General features: G+C 53.6%; 1 protein-coding gene across 1 annotated transcript in view; it reads right to left on the bottom strand.

The window, feature by feature from the left end:
* Positions 1-17,372, bottom strand: part of LCMT1 (leucine carboxyl methyltransferase 1) — a 56,864-nt gene that overhangs the window by 32,341 nt on the left and 7,151 nt on the right. Inside the window, exons 2-5 of the mRNA XM_066383380.1 lie at positions 8,021-8,112; positions 4,734-4,855; positions 2,271-2,347; positions 714-775 (exon numbers count right to left, since the gene is read on the bottom strand). Coding sequence (XP_066239477.1) covers positions 714-775; positions 2,271-2,347; positions 4,734-4,855; positions 8,021-8,112 — 353 coding nt within the window. The remainder of the gene's footprint in view (positions 1-713; positions 776-2,270; positions 2,348-4,733; positions 4,856-8,020; positions 8,113-17,372) is intronic.

A 17,372-nucleotide genomic window follows, 5' to 3' on the forward strand; every position in this document is an offset into this window, starting at 1 on the left:
AGACTGGATAAAGAAGATGTGGCACATATACACTATGGAATACTACTCAGCCATAAGAAATGATGACATCAGATCATTTACAGCAAAATGGTGGGATCTTGATAACATTATAAGGAGTGAAATAAGTAAATCAGAAAAAAACAAGAACTACATGATTCCATACATTGGTGGAACATAAAAATGAGACTAAGAGACATGGACAAGATTGTGGTGGTTACCAGGGGTGGGGGGAGGGAGGGAGGGAGAGAGTTAGGGGGAGGGGGAGGGGCACAGAGAACTAGATAGAGGGAGGCGGAGGACAATCTGACTTTGGGCGAGGGGTATGCAACATAATTTAATGACAAAATAACCTAGACATGTCTTCTTTGAATATATGTACCCTGATTTATTAATGTCATCCCATTATCATTAATAAAAATTTATTATAAAAAAAATAAAATTAAAAAAAAAAAAAAAGATTTAAGATTGGGAACCTATGGACAGCCAAGAGTCACGCAAAAAGCTGCCTTAAAATGCTTCACGGTGAATACGAAGGAAGTGCATGGGGTCAGAAGAAGACAGGGTGTGACCTCGTGAGCGTAGGTGCGTGTGCGCAGACGCACAGATGCACAGTGCACACAGGTGCGCGCACACCATCTTTAAAAAGGAAACAAGAAATGAAGCAAAAATAACCATACAGTCCACGCTGTGCTACTGAGGTGCAGGACACTTGCCGATCTGAAGGGCGTCCTCGGAGTGCAGTTCCACGATGGGCTTTGATAGGAGAGGCTTGTTCCTGCGGGAAGGTGGGAGAGAGGAGAGGAGTCAGGCGGCTCTCGTCTCACCACGCAAACGTGCCCTGCTGCCGTGGGGTGCCCTGTGCGACCCCATCTGACCCGAGGCACCCACGGCAAAGCCTCAGGGCACACGTGTCTCTCTGGTCAGGTCAGCCGAGCGTCAGGCTCCAGGTCTGATGTCAATCACCAACTGAGCATCAAACACTGAGACTCAGGAACAGCTCAAGACAGGCTGGCAAGAACTAACTCCCCAAATGTCCCAGGATTGGTCAATAAGCCGCCTCTCGTTTTTCTGCCTTGTCTCAAACAAAATTTTAAAGATAGAAATCACTCCTCACAGATAACTAAAAAAGGTGACTTACTCAGACCTAAAGTTCAATAACATGTATGTGATAACTCCCCCCATAATCGAGACTATGAAAAAAGAAACGAGAAAGCCGGACTGTCAGTACCCCAGCAACCACACAGAGACGCCGGAGCCTTCCAGAGCGTTCCCTGCCCCGGGGCCACCGGCCTGCACAGGCCTCCTCCCTCCTACTTCCCGGAGTTGTAGCGAGCGCCCCCCGACCTGCACTTCCCGGAGCATCGGAATCACCATGTATCATCCGAAAAGCATCTTTAATATAAAATATTCTTTTCTATTTGGAAAGGGTAAAAATCTTCCTTTCATTGGATAAAGTAGAAAAAAACAAAGCTTGAAAAACAATTCTGGTCTGTGAGGAAAAGACACTTCTAAAGGACATGCTTAAACTTTGATGCTGATTGAATCTTTGTAAATAGAAGAAGGAGGATTTCATGTCAGCAACTGATTTGAACAGGAGGAAGAAAGCGTGGGTAACATGAGTGAGAAACGACCTTGGACTAGAAGCCAGGGTTTAAATCTCAGCTCCAGCCCTTTCTAGTCGGAGGACCTTAGGCAAATTAACCAAACGTCTCCCAGCCTCAGTTTTCCCACCTGTAAAAAGGGGCGAACAGCACTACACTCATGAGTCTGCTCTGAGGACTGGCTGACACAGCCCAAGTGAGGTGAGGCATTTACCCTGTTGCCAGGCAAAGAAAACCTCTCAGCAAAGATTAGCAACCTGGTCATCTACAACTCTGCAAAGTCTTTGCCACCCAGAAAGTCCCCTACCATAATATCTCATATATAATCACTGATGGACTTCAGTCTCCATTCATTCATTCAAAAAATATTTACTGCATGTCTATTCTGGACCAGGTAACTTTCTGTGCCCGGGGATAAAGAAGCAAAGAAAACACACGTAAAAAGATCAAATGACTTAACGTGTGTCCCTTGAGAATTGATTCCTGGGTAGACACAGGAGAGGGCGTACTTCACATTAGCACCGCAGGACACGTTGGGATGAGGGTCCCAGGGCAAGAACGAGGCAGAGAGCTGGTCAGAGGGAAGCCGGGCACGAAAGCCATCAACCCCGCCGCCCGCTGAGCGCCAGCCAGGAGTCCCTTCTTCTGGCCGAAGCCACACACACTCACTTGATGCTGTGCAGCTTTCGCGTGACTATCACTGGAAAGTCGACTTCAAAATATTTACTTGGCAGAAGATCTTGATCCTGAGAAAAAACACAGTCGTGTCTAGAATGAGTTACTCGTGCACACAGTTACGGGTCATCCTCACGGACCGGGGATGGGGCCCTGAGGAGCAAGGTGGCGCACAGGGTTTGACCGCAGGGGACGGACATGGTCAGAAATGCATTTTCAAAATGACTCTGGCTTCACCGTGAAGAATGGACAGAGGAAAAGGTATGAGGCCACTGAGGTCACCCAGGTCGGAAGTAATGGGAACCTGACCTGGGAGAGTGGCCGCTGGAGCGGAGGTGGGTAACAGGCACTGTGCAAGTAGGACATGACATTTTTTTAAAGTGAGAGTAGGGGAGACAGACAGACCCCCACACGTGCCTCAGCCGGGACCCACCTGGCAACCTCCCCACTGCCCCATCTGAGGCCGATACTCGGACCAACCGAGCCACCAGCTGCAAGAGGAGAAGAGAGAGAAGGGGGAGGGGGCGGGGAGGAGAAGCAGGGGGTCACTTCTCCTGCGTGTCCTGATTGGGCATTGAACCTGGGACGTCTGCATGCTGGGCCAACGCTCTACCACTGAGCCCACCGGCCAGGGCCCCTAGTCTTTTAGAGAAGCACACACATCTCTACTACAGGGATCAGCAAACTCTCTGCACAGAGCCAGGAGGTAGCTTAGTCTCTGCGGCCCCATGTGTCCTGCAGGAACTCCTCGGCTCTGCTGTGACTGCTGAAGGCACATGAAGCCGTGGACAGCAAGTGTCCCTATGGGACTCGAGTCACAAACAGAGGTGGCCAGCCAGAGGTGGCCCTGAAAAAGCAAACAAGCATAATTTTGTTTCTAGAAAGAGGAACCTTAGGGTGTTTAAAACCAACCCCTTTAGGGCAGTAAGAACACTTCCACAAAGGACTTCAGACCCTGTGCCCTCCTCCCTCCTCGCTCCTAGCGGACAGCCTTGCTCTGGAACGGGGCACAAAAGCCTCAGAACACGTTGCTCAGAAACAAGAATCTCAAGACTGGAAAGAAAACACACCATGAGCAAGACGAAAGGTGTCCGGCCCCAAGGCGGGATTTCCCGAGGCCCCTGTTGGCACCCCCTCGCTGCCCCTCGCTGCCCCGGCTCCAGCCCTCCACACACCGTGGTCACTGCGTCGGGGGTGCGGTCGGCCTGCAGAAAAGACGCCTCCCAACACGCACAAGCACAGGGCTGCATGCGGAGGGGAGAGCAGGAATCTGGAGGCGCGAGCGGGAGCCCCAGGCCTGTCCCCTGTCCCAGTGCCCCGGGCTAGAGGCCGAGCTGGAGGAGACAGAGGACAAAGCCCCGTCTGTGTACACACACACACACGTCTGTGTACACACACACACACACACACACACATACACACACACATACACACACGTCTGTGTACACACACACACACACACACACACACACACCTCTGTGTACACACACAGCTCTCCTGTGAATTCATGTGCGTGATTCTCATCCCAGATGGAGAAGGCAAAGGCAATCCCTCGGTACTAAAACCAAGCTAAGGCTGCCGAGTTCTTGCTTCCCTTAGGAGAAAGGCTGGGAGCTCTGCTCTGATGACCACAGACCTCCTCATCAGGTGCGCTGACAAGGGACAGGCAGAGACGCAGGTCGGGCTGCACCGTACACTCTAATGTACCTCCGTGCCCATCTCAGGGGACTGTGGGGAAATGCACGCACCCACGCCTGCTGCACGACCGCCCTCACAGGAGAACGAGAGGAGAGCGTGCACAGCCACAGAACAGGAGAGCCGTCGCGGAGCTCTTTGTAGGGAGAGGGTTCGGTGGGAAACTTCCAGCCCAGGATTCAGAGACCGACACTGCAGTCCTGGCTCAGGCACGGCCCCGACCCCAGCTCCCTCTCCTGCGAGCCTGCGGGCACTGCTCGTGAACCCAGCCGAGCACTGGAGGGTCAAATCCAAGAACGGCTGCAGAAGGGCTCCGCGCCGCACGCCACCACCCAGCCGGGCGAGTCTCCGAACTGTCCTCAAGACAATGCTACGCCGACATCACAATCTCAGTCCGCACCCAAGTTACACACGCACGTGCTCTCCGGCTCAGCGACCCCACCAACGTGTCTTCTCCTGATGCATGTCCACGCACACACAGGAAAACTGCACCCGATTTTTATGAGCATCCTGTCTGTAACACCGAAAGATGAAACATGACGCCCTCCGCCACGGGGGCCGCCCGGCGGCGTCCAGAGCTGATGGCAGCGGGGTCCGGAGCTGATGGCAGCGGGGTGCGACGGCGGCCAGGATGCGGTGGGAGGCGGGCTGTCGGTCCCTGCACAGCTGTCTCACTGGACCTGAAACTTTCTGAACCAGGCGGACATCTCTGAAAAGTCTATGTAAACAACTGGGGGAAGAGGAAGGGGAACATTAACTCACCTTTAATATCCAGAAGGTGGTGTCCATCCCAGCCCCAAGGTTTATAATCTGACAATGACATTCTGTCTTCCGTAGAAATGACTTGGTGAGCTGACTGATGCCGTGGACTCGAGCGAAATAGCCTAGGAGAGGGACAGAGAGATGAGCCACCCCTCAGGGACAGCCGCAGGGACCCCTGCTGAGCCCACCTGCACAGGAAGTCAGAACACGCCCTACTCGGGGTCAGCAGAGCAGCCGCGGACATTATGGGAGATGTGGCAACTTTCAAATTCTCTCCTTTTTTTTTAAAGCCATCTATACCAAAGTACAATCTATATTTAAGACGGGAGTGAACTATCTAAAGAGAAATAAAATGTCCTGTAATTTTTACTTAAGACAAGGGTTTTACATCAAAGCATCTGCTCTAAATGTTCGTCTTGGAAATGATCTCTAGGAATCTGACCTCTTGACCTTTTATTATGGCCGTAGAGAAAGATAGTCAGTTTGCCGGTAAAACTCAAAATTGCAAAATCCAATGGAAAATAATAGTTTTAAGTCAGGAAGTGAGGCAGAGGAATGTCAAAGCAAAGTCGGTGGTATTTCCTACGTAGCTTTCATCCTGGCCCTGCACGGTCAGATCCTCGATCTCTACAGAGGAGCCCCAGGCGGGACGGGGAGCGGCTGCCTGACAGAACGGCCCGGGCAGCTCTGGTGGGAGTCGGGAGACAGACGGAAAACGCAGCGGGAGAAAGGAGAGGGGGTCCGTCTGTGCTCTGAAGCCCTGATGTGCACAGTGCAAGTGCTTTAAGAACCAAATCTGAGAGTAGCATTTACAAACTTTTATTGCAACCTCGTAGGAATTTATGTCTGTTGAATCTACTCATAAATAATTTGGGCTGTATTTTATATGTGTCTTTTTCATTTATTTTTCTAGCGAGTCACTTTTATTATATTTTACAGAAACATACACAATGGATTGGGTGTAAGAAAGATACATATCCTTACCACACACAGTTTGGGAAGCACCCACTCAGTGGGTTGTAGGTCCCTAAACTAGAGATTCAAACCCAGAGAGAGAGGGAGGGGGGAGGGAGGGAGGGAGGGGGAGGGAGGGAGGGAGGGAGGGAGGGGAAGGCTGACACGCTGCCTGGCCGCTGAGCCGGTCACCACAGCAGGCCGGGCCCCTGGAGCACAGGAGGGAGGCTGCAGACCCCTTAGCCAGGCTTTGCCCAGTCGTACCAATGACTGGTTTCACCCTCAGCTCAAAGTAAATACCACGTCCTTATTCTCAGAAGCCCCCGCTTTAAAATTCCTCTGCATTTCTTACAGACCCTCTTCTCGGTTCCAGTCCTCACAGCCAAGAACCCACCCCCACACAGGAACGGCTGTCACTAGGCAGTTTTTCAGTCTGGCTGAGAGGAAGGCAGGCCTGTCCAGTCCTTTGATTTCCCTGATAAAAATGACTTGCAGAGCCCAATGGCGTAACCAAGCCTGACCAGGTGGTGGCGCAGTGGATAGAGCATCGGACTGGGATGCGGAAGGACCCAGGTTCGAGACCCCGAGGTCGCCAGCTTGAGTGTGGGCTCATCTGGCTTGAGCAAAGAGCTCACCAGCTTAGACCCAAGGTTGCTGGCTCCAGCAGGGGGTTACTTGGTCTGCTGAAGGCCCGTGGTCAAGGCACATGTGAGAAAGCAATCAATGAACAACTAAGAAGTCACAACGCACAACGAGAAACTGATGATTGATGCTTCTCATCTCTCTCCGTTCCTGTCTGTCTGTCCCTATCTATCTCTGCCTCTGTAAAAAAAAAACAAAATAAGATAAAAATAAAAAAAATAAAAAAAAGCAACAAAAAGTAATCCCTTATATGAAGAGACACTTCACAGTCAAATAAATATATATATAGAGAGAGAGAGAGAGAGAGAGAGTGTGTGTGTGTGTGTGTCTCTACCAGAAAGTTCTGTCCGTTTCTATCACAAGTTTCGACACGTAAGCACATGTTTATTTGGCGCATGTGTGCCTCTCTATTTTTATCACTTAATGTATACATACTGACGTAGCAAATTAACTAAAACAAAGTTGATTCACGTTAGTCTTATGTGTGAAGCCATAGTGTACCCATGGCTACTGATAAAGTTCATTTATGCCACTGTAATTTTTACGAATTTCAACAAGGAAGAAATGCTACAGAAGCACGTCTGTCGCATCCACCATATTCCCCGGACTTAGCACCCTCCGACTATCACTTGTTTTTGTCCTTACAAAATTTTTTGAAGGGCAAAAAATTCAAAAATGAAGAAGATATCAAACAAGCACTGGTTCAATTTTTTGCATCAGAAGATAAAAGATTTTTCAATTATGGGATATACAGGCCCTGGCCGGTTGGCTCAGCGGTAGAGCGTCAGCCTGGCGTGCGGGGGACCCGGGTTCGATTCCCGGCCAGGGCACATAGGAGAAGCGCCCATTTGCTTCTCCACCCCCCCCTCCTTCCTCTCTGTCTCTGTCTTCCCCTCCCGCAGCCAAGGCTCCATTGGAGCAAAGATGGCCCGGGCGCTGGGGATGGCTCCTTGGCCTCTGCCCCAGGCGCTAGAGTGGCTCTGGTCACGGCAGAGCGACGCCCTGGAGGGGCAGAGCATCGCCCCCTGGTGGGAAGAGCATCGCCCCTGGTGGGCGTGCCAGGTGGATCCCGGTCGGGCGCATGCGGGAGTCTGTCTGACTGTCTCTCCCCGTTTCCAGCTTCAGAAAAATACAAAAAAAAAAAAAAAGGGATATACAAATTGCCCTCATGCTGGCAAGAAATCATTAATAATAATGGCAATTATATTATTTAATAGTTTATTGATGGTAAGAAAAATTTGTATTTTGTTTTATTCCAAAAACGGACAGAACTTTCCGGTAGACCTTTTATATATATAAATATAAATGGCTTTTCAACATATGAAATGATCTTCAACCTTACTTGTAAGAGGAATAAAAAATAAAACTGCTCTAAAATACCGTTCCTAAGTATCAATGACAAAGATGAAAAAGTTTCACACACTGATGACCAAGATTTGATCATTTTAAAACTGGTCCACATCTTATTCTGCTGTACTTTGGTATGGTTTGACATTTTCCATTATAAAAATGTTTTCTTTTAAAAAGAACTGTTTTAAAGGTGACACGCTTTCTAGTCCACCGTGCTGGTGAGGCCGCTGGGAAAGGCGCACTTCGTCTGCGACGAGAGAGCAGGCCGGGACGCCGAGAACGAGCCCCCGGACCTCGGGCCGCTAGGCTGACGAGGAGATGTCGGGGAAGGTGTCACTTGCCTCTGTTGATCTCTGGGGCCTTCCTCTCTTTAGACAGTCTCACAAGGTGCTGGATGTACGGGTCGTCCCAGTAGCCAACGCTCACGGCAAACCTGAGAGGACAGAGAGGCGGCTGTGAGCAGAGGCCCGTGCACACTCCGGCCAAGCTTCCCGGCCACCTTCCCAGGAACCAGGTCAAGAGGGTGGAGGGAAACACTGGCCTCAAAAGGCCAACAGATAGATGCACGCTCACTGCCCCGTTCCACACTCACACTCACTCCCCGGCATGCACGCTCACTGCCCCGTTCCACACTCACACTCACTCGCCCGGCATGCACGCTCACTGCCCCGTTCCACACTCAGACTCACTCGCCCGGCACGCACGCTCACTGCCCCGTTCCACACTCAGACTCACTCCCCGGCATGCACGCTCACTGCCCCGTTCCACACTCAGACTCACTCGCCCGGCACGCACGCTCACTGCCCCGTTCCACACTCAGACTCACTCGCCCGGCACGCACGCTCACTGCCCCGTTCCACACTCAGACTCACTCCCCGGCATGCACGCTCACTGCCCCGTTCCACACTCAGACTCACTCCCCGGCATGCACGCTCACTGCCCCGTTCCACACTCACACTCACTCCCCGGCATGCACGCTCACTGCCCCGTTCCACACTCACACTCACTCCCCGGCATGCACGCTCACTGCCCCGTTCCACACTCAGACTCACTCCCCGGCATGCACGCTCACTGCCCCGTTCCACACTCACACTCACTCCCCGGCATGCACGCTCACTGCCCCGTTCCACACTCACACTCACTCCCCGGCATGCACGCTCACTGCCCCGTTCCACACTCAGACTCACTCCCCGGCATGCACGCTCACTGCCCCGTTCCACACTCACACTCACTCGCCCGGCATGCACGCTCACTGCCCCGTTCCACACTCAGACTCACTCCCCGGCATGCACGCTCACTGCCCCGTTCCACACTCACACTCACTCCCCGGCATGCACGCTCACTGCCCCGTTCCACACTCACACTCACTCCCCGGCATGCACGCTCACTGCCCCGTTCCACACTCACACTCACTCCCCGGCATGCACGCTCACTGCCCCGTTCCACACTCACACTCACTCCCCGGCATGCACGCTCACTGCCCCGTTCCACACTCACACTCACTCCCCGGCATGCACGCTCACTGCCCCGTTCCACACTCACACTCACTCCCCGGCATGCACGCTCACTGCCCCGTCCCACACTCACACTCACTCCCCGGCATGCACGCTCACTGCCCCGTTCCACACTCACACTCACTCCCCGGCATGCACGCTCACTGCCCCGTTCCACACTCAGACTCACTCCCCGGCATGCACGCTCACTGCCCCGTTCCACACTCAGACTCACTCCCCGGCATGCACGCTCACTGCCCCGTTCCACACTCAGACTCACTCCCCGGCATGCACGCTCACTGCCCCGTTCCACACTCAGACTCACTCCCCGGCATGCACGCTCACTGCCCCGTTCCACACTCACACTCACTCCCCGGCATGCACGCTCACTGCCCCGTTCCACACTCACACTCACTCCCCGGCATGCACGCTCACTGCCCCGTTCCACACTCACACTCACTCCCCGGCCGTCTCTACATCCCCGCCCACAGCCCGCCCAGCACGTGTCCATGGTGGCCACTTCCCACCTCTGCCTTCCCTCACACCGCCCATCCTTCCTCGGAACCCCATACGGCCAGGACCCTCACTCCACCTTCACATGCACGGGGCTCGCAATAATGTATTCACCCAGCCCGCTCACCGGCCAAAGCTGTCAGATAAATCGACTCCACCAAAGACTTCTCTGCCAAGAGGAAAGGTTATTCGGAAATATTTGCTGAGCGTCACTGACGACGACCTAAGTTTTTGTCCTGACTCCGTCACTTCATGTCCCTTAAGGTGGTGGGGGTGGGGGGGCGCGGGGTGGGAATAAACAGACCTCTACGACCTGGGAAACACTACGGTGGCCTAAACCCTCTCTGCCCGTCTACACCACAGGGAGTGACGGTGTCAGTGTGCCGAGTCTGGAAGCGGAAGCCTGCATCACCCTGGAAGTCTCCCGGCAGCCGTGGGCAGAACTGGCCCGAAGACCACTGCCCCGTCCAGAAGGAGCCTGGATCGCCAAGGCCAGGACACGCACCGTGGGCCTGCAGCCTGCGCGGCCTCTCTGAGGACGTTCGTGCGAGAACAAATGTCTTCACCACGAGCCACCTGGGGCCACGCTCCTGCTGCTTTTGGCAGAAAGTACCCTCATACCTTACAAGGCACTCATTCCCACGCTGCCTGAGTGGTGACCTGACACTGTTGGGGGGAGGGGTCTTCCAGGCAGGCTCTGTGTGTGTGTGAGTGTGTGCAAGTGTGCACACGTGAGTGTGTATGAATGTGCGAGTGTGTGTGAGTGTGCACGTGTGTGTGAATGTGAGAATGTGTGTGTGAATGTGAGTTGCAAGTGTGTGCGCGTGTGTGTGAATGTGTGCACATGTGCACACGCGAGTGTGTGAATGTGCGAGAATGTGTGAGTGTGCGCGTTTGTGCGCATGTGTAAGTGTGTGTGAATGTGTGAGTGTATGTGTGTGCGAGTGAGTGTGTGTGTGCGTGTATGTGTGTGTGCATGAGTGTGCGTGTTTGTGCGCGTGTGTGTGTGAATGTGTGAGTGTATGTGTGTGCGAGTGAGTGTGTGTGTGCGTGTGTATGTGTGTGTGCGAGGTGCCCCCAGACAGGTCCTGAGCTCATAGAGCAGAGACCACCTCTTTTCTCTGTATCTCCTGACCAGGTTCACCGCAGCTCTGACTGCATTGGGTGCCGGTTCTGGAAACAATGTCCACGGGACCCAAAGCAATGTAGGGATTCAATTCCCATCAAGACACCAACGATGTATTTCACAGAACTAGAACAAATATTCCAAAAACCTGTATGGAACCACAAAACACCTGAATGATAACAGCAATGTTGAGAAACGAGAACAGAGCTGGAGGAATCACACTACCGGAGAGCAAACTACGCTACAAGCCACAGTGGTCAAAGCTGCATGGTGTTGTTGTGAAAACAGACACAGAGATCAATGGACCAGAACAGAGAACCCAGGAATAAACCCACGCCTTCATGGTCGATTAATATTTGACAAAGAATATACAATAAACATAGTCTATTCAAAAAATGGTTTGCAGAGCAAAGGAAACCATCAACAAATGAAAAGATGAGAGAACAAATTCACTAATTATACATTTGATGAGGGGTTAAATATGCAAAATTTATAAAAGACTCATACAACTCAACACCAAAAACACAATCCAATTAAAAAATGGGCAAAGTGGCCCCGGCCGGTTGGCTCAGCGGTAGAGCGTCAGCCTGGCGTGCGGGGGACCCGGGTTCGATTCCCGGCCAGGGCACACAGGAGAAGCGCCCATTTGCTTCTCCACCCTCCCCTCCTTCCTCTCTGTCTCTCTCTTCCCCTCCCGCAGCCAAGGCTCCATTGGAGCAAAGATGGCCCGGGCGCTGGGGATGGCTCCTTGGCCTCTGCCCCAGGCACTAGAGTGGCTCTGGTCGCAGCAGAGCGACGCCCCAGAGGGGCAGAGCATCACCCCCTGGTGGGCAGAGCGTTGCCTCCTGGTGGGCGTGCCGGGTGGATCCCGGTCGGGCACATGCAGGAGTCTGTCTGACTGTCTCTCCCCGTTTCCAGCTTCAGAAAAAAAAAAATACAAAAAAAAAAAAAAATGGGCAAAGTACCTGCACAGACACTTCTACAAGGAAGACATACAGACGGCCAACGGACATACGAAAAGATGTTCAACGTCACTATTCATTAGAGAAATGCAAATTAAAACCACGATGAGATGTCACCTCACACCTGTCAGAATGGCGATCATCGATAAATCAACAAACATCAAGGACTGGCGAGGATGTGGAGAAAAGGGACCCTCGTGCACGGTTGGTGGGAATGCGGACTGGTGCAGCCACTGTGGGAAGCAGTGTGGAGTTTCCTCAAGAAATTAAAAATGGAACTGCCTTATGTCCCAGCAATTCTTCTTCTGGGAATGTATCCAAAGAAACCTGAATCACTCATTTGAAAGACTACATGTACCCCTGTGTTCTCTGCAGCATTATTGACAACAGCCAGGATATGGAAGCAGCCCAAGCGCCCCTCAGTGGACGAGTGGATACAACAGCTGTGCCCCGGTAACACCATGGAATAACCACTCGGCCGTAAAAAAGGAAATCTTAACCTTCGCAACAGCACGGATGGACCTGGAGAGCATTATGCTTAAGTGAAATAAACCAGACAGCGAAAGACAAGTACCGTCTGATTTCACTTATATGTGAAATCTAATGAAAAGAATAAACTAAAAATCAAAATAGAAAGAGACTCAAAGAGTCAGAACAGACTGACAGCTGCCAGAGAGGGCAGGGCTTGGGGCCGGGTGAGACAGGAGAAGGGATGAAGCAAAGAAAACAAACCTCACAGACACAGACGACACGTGGGGATTACCAGAGGGAAGGGGTGTGGGAGAACAGAAGAGGGTGAGGAGGGAGCAAGGACGGAGGGCGGCCTGACCTGGGTGCACACGCAGTACAATATACAGATTCTGGGCTGCAGAGCTGCACACCTGAAACCTGGACAATTCTACTAATCAATGTCACCCCAAGAAATTCAGTCTTTTTTGAAGATTTAGAAAATAGAAAAAAATAGTGAAGTTAAAAGGAAATGAAGTAGAATAGAGTAAAACAGAAAATACCGGGGTGCACTGTACATAGTGAGGGATCAGATTTCTGTGAAGTTTTCGTTTCAGGTCTGTGTTGGAGGAAGTAAGTTTTCTCACCGGGTTGGATGAACAGATTTCACAGCATTCGTCTAGCGCCCTCTAGTGGCCAACACCATGCTGCGCTGAAGGAAGAAGGGCAGCCTTGGGATGAGAAGTTGGTGGGTTGGAAGGGACCTTGGAAATGACCTCGTCAACCCCCACACCAGGGCAAGAACGCTTCCACCAGTGTCCAGCCACAGCTGGACTAGCCCCCCAGAGACAGCACCGACTCCACTGCGAAGCAACTGCTGGAAAGCTCACTGGCTGGCCTCCCTCCAAGCGCTCCTTGGGGGGCTATGACCGCCCTGGCGGACAGCCAGGGACAACCTCCGTTCCTCTCAACTCTGTGCTAGCAGTCGATCTCCCAGCTCTGAGGCAGCCAGGCAGCAGTTACGGAGTCTCCGCTCAGTGCCAGGCGCTGGGGAGACGGCGGTGAAAAGGCAGAGAAGGGCCAGAGCCCAAGATGAACGCGAGGTTATGACCCACGAATGAAATGGAGAGTAAAGGGACCCGACTGAGAGAAGGGACAGGGCAGACCCCTCTGACGGGGGAGTGGAGCCCAGAGAGTGGGGGCGTGCACACGGCGCTGCAGCCGGGAGGGACCGCCCACAAACGCGAGGCGTGTGGACGGACAGACGCACAGACGCACGCGGGGTCCCTGGTAGCGGAGAGGAGGCAGGGGACCAGAAACAGGAAGGAAACAGGACACCCTGGGGAGGAGGCAGGGGACCGGAAACAGGAAGGAAACAGGACACTCGGAGAGGAGGCAGGGGACCGGAAACCAGGAAGGAAACAGGACACTCGGGGAGGAGACAGGGGACCAGAAACAGGAAGGAAACAGGACACTCGGGGAGGAGACAGGGGACTGGAAACAGGAAGGAAACAGGACACTCGGGGAGGAGGCAGGGGACCAGAAACAGGAAGGAAACAGGACACCCTGGGGAGGACACAGGGGACCGGAAACCAGGAAGGAAACAGGACACTCGGGGAGGAGGCAGGGGACCAGAAACAGGAAGGAAACAGGACACTCGGGGAGGAGACAGGGGACTGGAAACAGGAAGGAAACAGGACATTCGGGGAGGAGGGAGGGGACCGGAAGACAGGAAGGAAACAGGACACTCGGGGAGGAGACAGGGGACCAGAAACAGGAAGGAAACAGGACACTCGGGGAGGAGACAGGGGACCGGAAGACAGGAAGGAAACAGGACACTCTGGGGAGGAGGCAGGGGACCGGAAACAGGAAGGAAACAGGACACTCGGGGAGGAGACAGGGGACCGGAAGACAGGAAGGAAACAGGACACCCTGGGGAGGAGGCAGGGGACCGGAAACAGGAAGGAAACAGGACATTCGGGGAGGAGGGAGGGGACCGGAAGACAGGAAGGAAACAGGACACTCGGGGAGGAGACAGGGGACCAGAAACAGGAAGGAAACAGGACACTCGGGGAGGAGACAGGGGACCGGAAGACAGGAAGGAAACAGGACACTCTGGGGAGGAGGCAGGGGACCGGAAACAGGAAGGAAACAGGACACTCGGGGAGGAGACAGGGGACCAGAAACAGGAAGGAAACAGGACACCCTGGGGAGGACACAGGGGACCGGAAACCAGGAAGGAAACAGGACACTCGGGGAGGAGGCAGGGGACCAGAAACAGGAAGGAAACAGGACACCCTGGGGAGGACACAGGGGACCGGAAACAGGAAGGAAACAGGACACTCGGGGAGGAGGCAGGGGACCAGAAACAGGAAGGAAACAGGACACTCGGGGAGGAGACAGGGGACCGGAAACCAGGAAGGAAACAGGACACTCGGGGAGGAGGCAGGGGACCAGAAACAGGAAGGAAACAGGACACCCTGGGGAGGACACAGGGGACCGGAAACAGGAAGGAAACAGGACACTCGGGGAGGAGGCAGGGGACCAGAAACAGGAAGGAAACAGGACACTCGGGGAGGAGACAGGGGACCGGAAGACAGGAAGGAAACAGGACACTCTGGGGAGGAGGCAGGGGACCGGAAACAGGAAGGAAACAGGACATTCGGGGAGGAGGGAGGGGACCGGAAGACAGGAAGGAAACAGGACACTCGGGGAGGAGGCAGGGGACCGGAAACAGGAAGGAAACAGGACACTCGGGGAGGAGGGAGGGGACCGGAAGACAGGAAGGAAACAGGACACTCGGGGAGGAGGCAGGGGACCGGAAACAGGAAGGAAACAGGACGCTCGGGGAGGAGACAGGGGACCAGAAACAGGAAGGAAACAGGACGCTCGGGGAGGAGACAGGGGACCGGAAGACATGAAGGAAACAGGACACTCTGGGGAGGAGGCAGGGGACCAGAAAGAGGAAGGAAACAGGACACTCTGGGGAGGAGGCAGGAGGAGGCAGGGGACCGGAAGACAGGAAGGAAACAGGACACTCGGGGAGGAGACAGGGGACCGGAAACCAGGAAGGAAACAGGACACTCTGGGGAGGAGGCCGGAGAGAAAGGTGGGCTCAGGTCACACCGAGCCGGGAGGAGCCGGGAGTGGACCACAACAGAACCCCGGCCACGGCGGGCGGGAGGGAGGGAGGCAGGCGCAGTGGACAGACAGCACGTCTAATCACCAGCTCCTATGACCTCCCTTCCCCGTGTTTCTAACACGTGTCTCTTCCAAGTTCTCAAACCTAGATGACAGCCAGCGCCCGCCACGCCTCCAAAAGAAAAGGCTCTCACTGATTTGCCCATCGGAGTGAGAAGATCAGAACACTCACAACACAGGGCCGGGAGAGAGGGAGACACCCTCCTGTGGGCACTGCTCCCGGGGGCTCTGGCGGGAGACGGGCATCCCGTTTCAGAGTTTGCAGACCATGGACTGGAGCTTGTCTGAACCAACGCCAGCGTGTCCACACCTAACGAACCAGCCACTTAATCTGTAAACTTGAAGACTTGGGCACAGAAAGACGTGCAGAATACACTGTTGAGAGTGAAAGGGAAGACCAGAAACACAGGCAGCGTGTGGGCCAAAATGTGTGTGTGTCTGAGTACAGAGGGAGGTACTGGGGAACGACACCCAAATATCAACAACGACCTTCGCTGAGACTCCTGGTGTGCGTGTGTTTCAATTAATGTTTTTGAGGTTTTCTGCACTGACCAGATGCCATATCTCATTATGTCTAAGACAGCCTCAGTGGTAAGACTGAAAAAACACTGACAATTAGTTGACTTCACGTGTTTCTTCTCACTTAGGAATTTTAACGTTGTTGTTACTGAAAAGCCTTCTCCTTGGGAAGCCTGCCCTCCTGGCTGTCTGACACAGACGTGAAGAGGAAGCCACGAGTGGAATGGGTTGATTACGTCTTCACTTTCAGGCCATCTGCGCCTTTCCGCACAGCCAGACCCTGGTGCCCTGTGCCCTGCCCACGGGGCGTTCCTGAGGGGCGGCTCTCCACCCTCCCCTCCCGGGCTGTCCCCCCAAGCCCCTGCTCCTCACTCTGGAAGCCCTGACGCTGGCTCTTTCTTGATTTCATCGGAAGGGATCTGTGGGCGGTTTTCAAACAGCCACCAGGATTTGTGCTTCCCTTCCCAGGGGTCCTTGAATGGCGTGTGGACCCCAGCAGCCAGGGCTGTGGTCACTGCGGCCCCGCCGTGCCGCCGGGAAGAGCAGCGGCGTCTGCTTGCGTCAGAAATGACTCCTCTAACACGGCCTGACGGTGACTGCAGGGTGCATCGAGAACACGTCCCATCGGCTTTCCCGGCAGTTAAAATGCAAGAGTATGTGGGTCACAGACGTGACCAAGGACAGCAGCGCCCTCACGACGAGAAACAGGAGGCCAAACAAAGGCACAGGTGGAGCCAGAGAAACTTCCGTAGCCTGTCACAAAGTCCAAGACCCCTACAGCATGAGGCACTCCTATATGTTAATTTAAAAAAAAAAACTAGTATCCCAGAATCAAAAAATAGACAAAGGGCAAAAATAAGTAATTCACAAAAGAAGGAACTACTGACCAATAAACACACAAAAAGCTCAGTCTTACTGATAATCCAGGGAATAAAAACAAAAGCAGAAACAGTGGGCCTGACCGGGCGGTGGCACAGTGGATAGAGCATTGGACTGGGATGTGGAGGACCCAGGTTCGAGACCCCAAGGTCGCCAGCTTGAGCGCAGGCTCATCTGGTTTGAGCAAAGCTCACCAGCTTGGACCCAAGGTCGCTGGCTCAAGCAAGGGGTTACTCGGTCTGCTGAAGGCCCCACTGTCAAGACACATATGAGAAAGCAATCAATGAACAACTAACGTGTCGCAATGAAAAATTGATGATTGATGCTTCTCATCTCTCTCCGTTCCTGTCTGTCTGTCCCTATCTATCCTGCTCTCTGACTCTCTCTCTGTTTCTGAAAAAAAAAAAAAAGAAACAGAGCAGTATTTCTCCAAGCAGGCAGCCACAAGCGTTTTCACAGACCCTGGCCTGGCACATGCGTGAGGAGGAACCTGGGCCCGGTGCACTGCCCGGGTGCTGCGGGCCCCGGGGCCGCGGGAATAAGTGTGTGCGCA

This window comes from Saccopteryx leptura, chromosome 4 (genome assembly GCF_036850995.1).
Source record: "Saccopteryx leptura isolate mSacLep1 chromosome 4, mSacLep1_pri_phased_curated, whole genome shotgun sequence".
NCBI classification, from domain to species: Eukaryota; Metazoa; Chordata; class Mammalia; order Chiroptera; family Emballonuridae; genus Saccopteryx; species Saccopteryx leptura.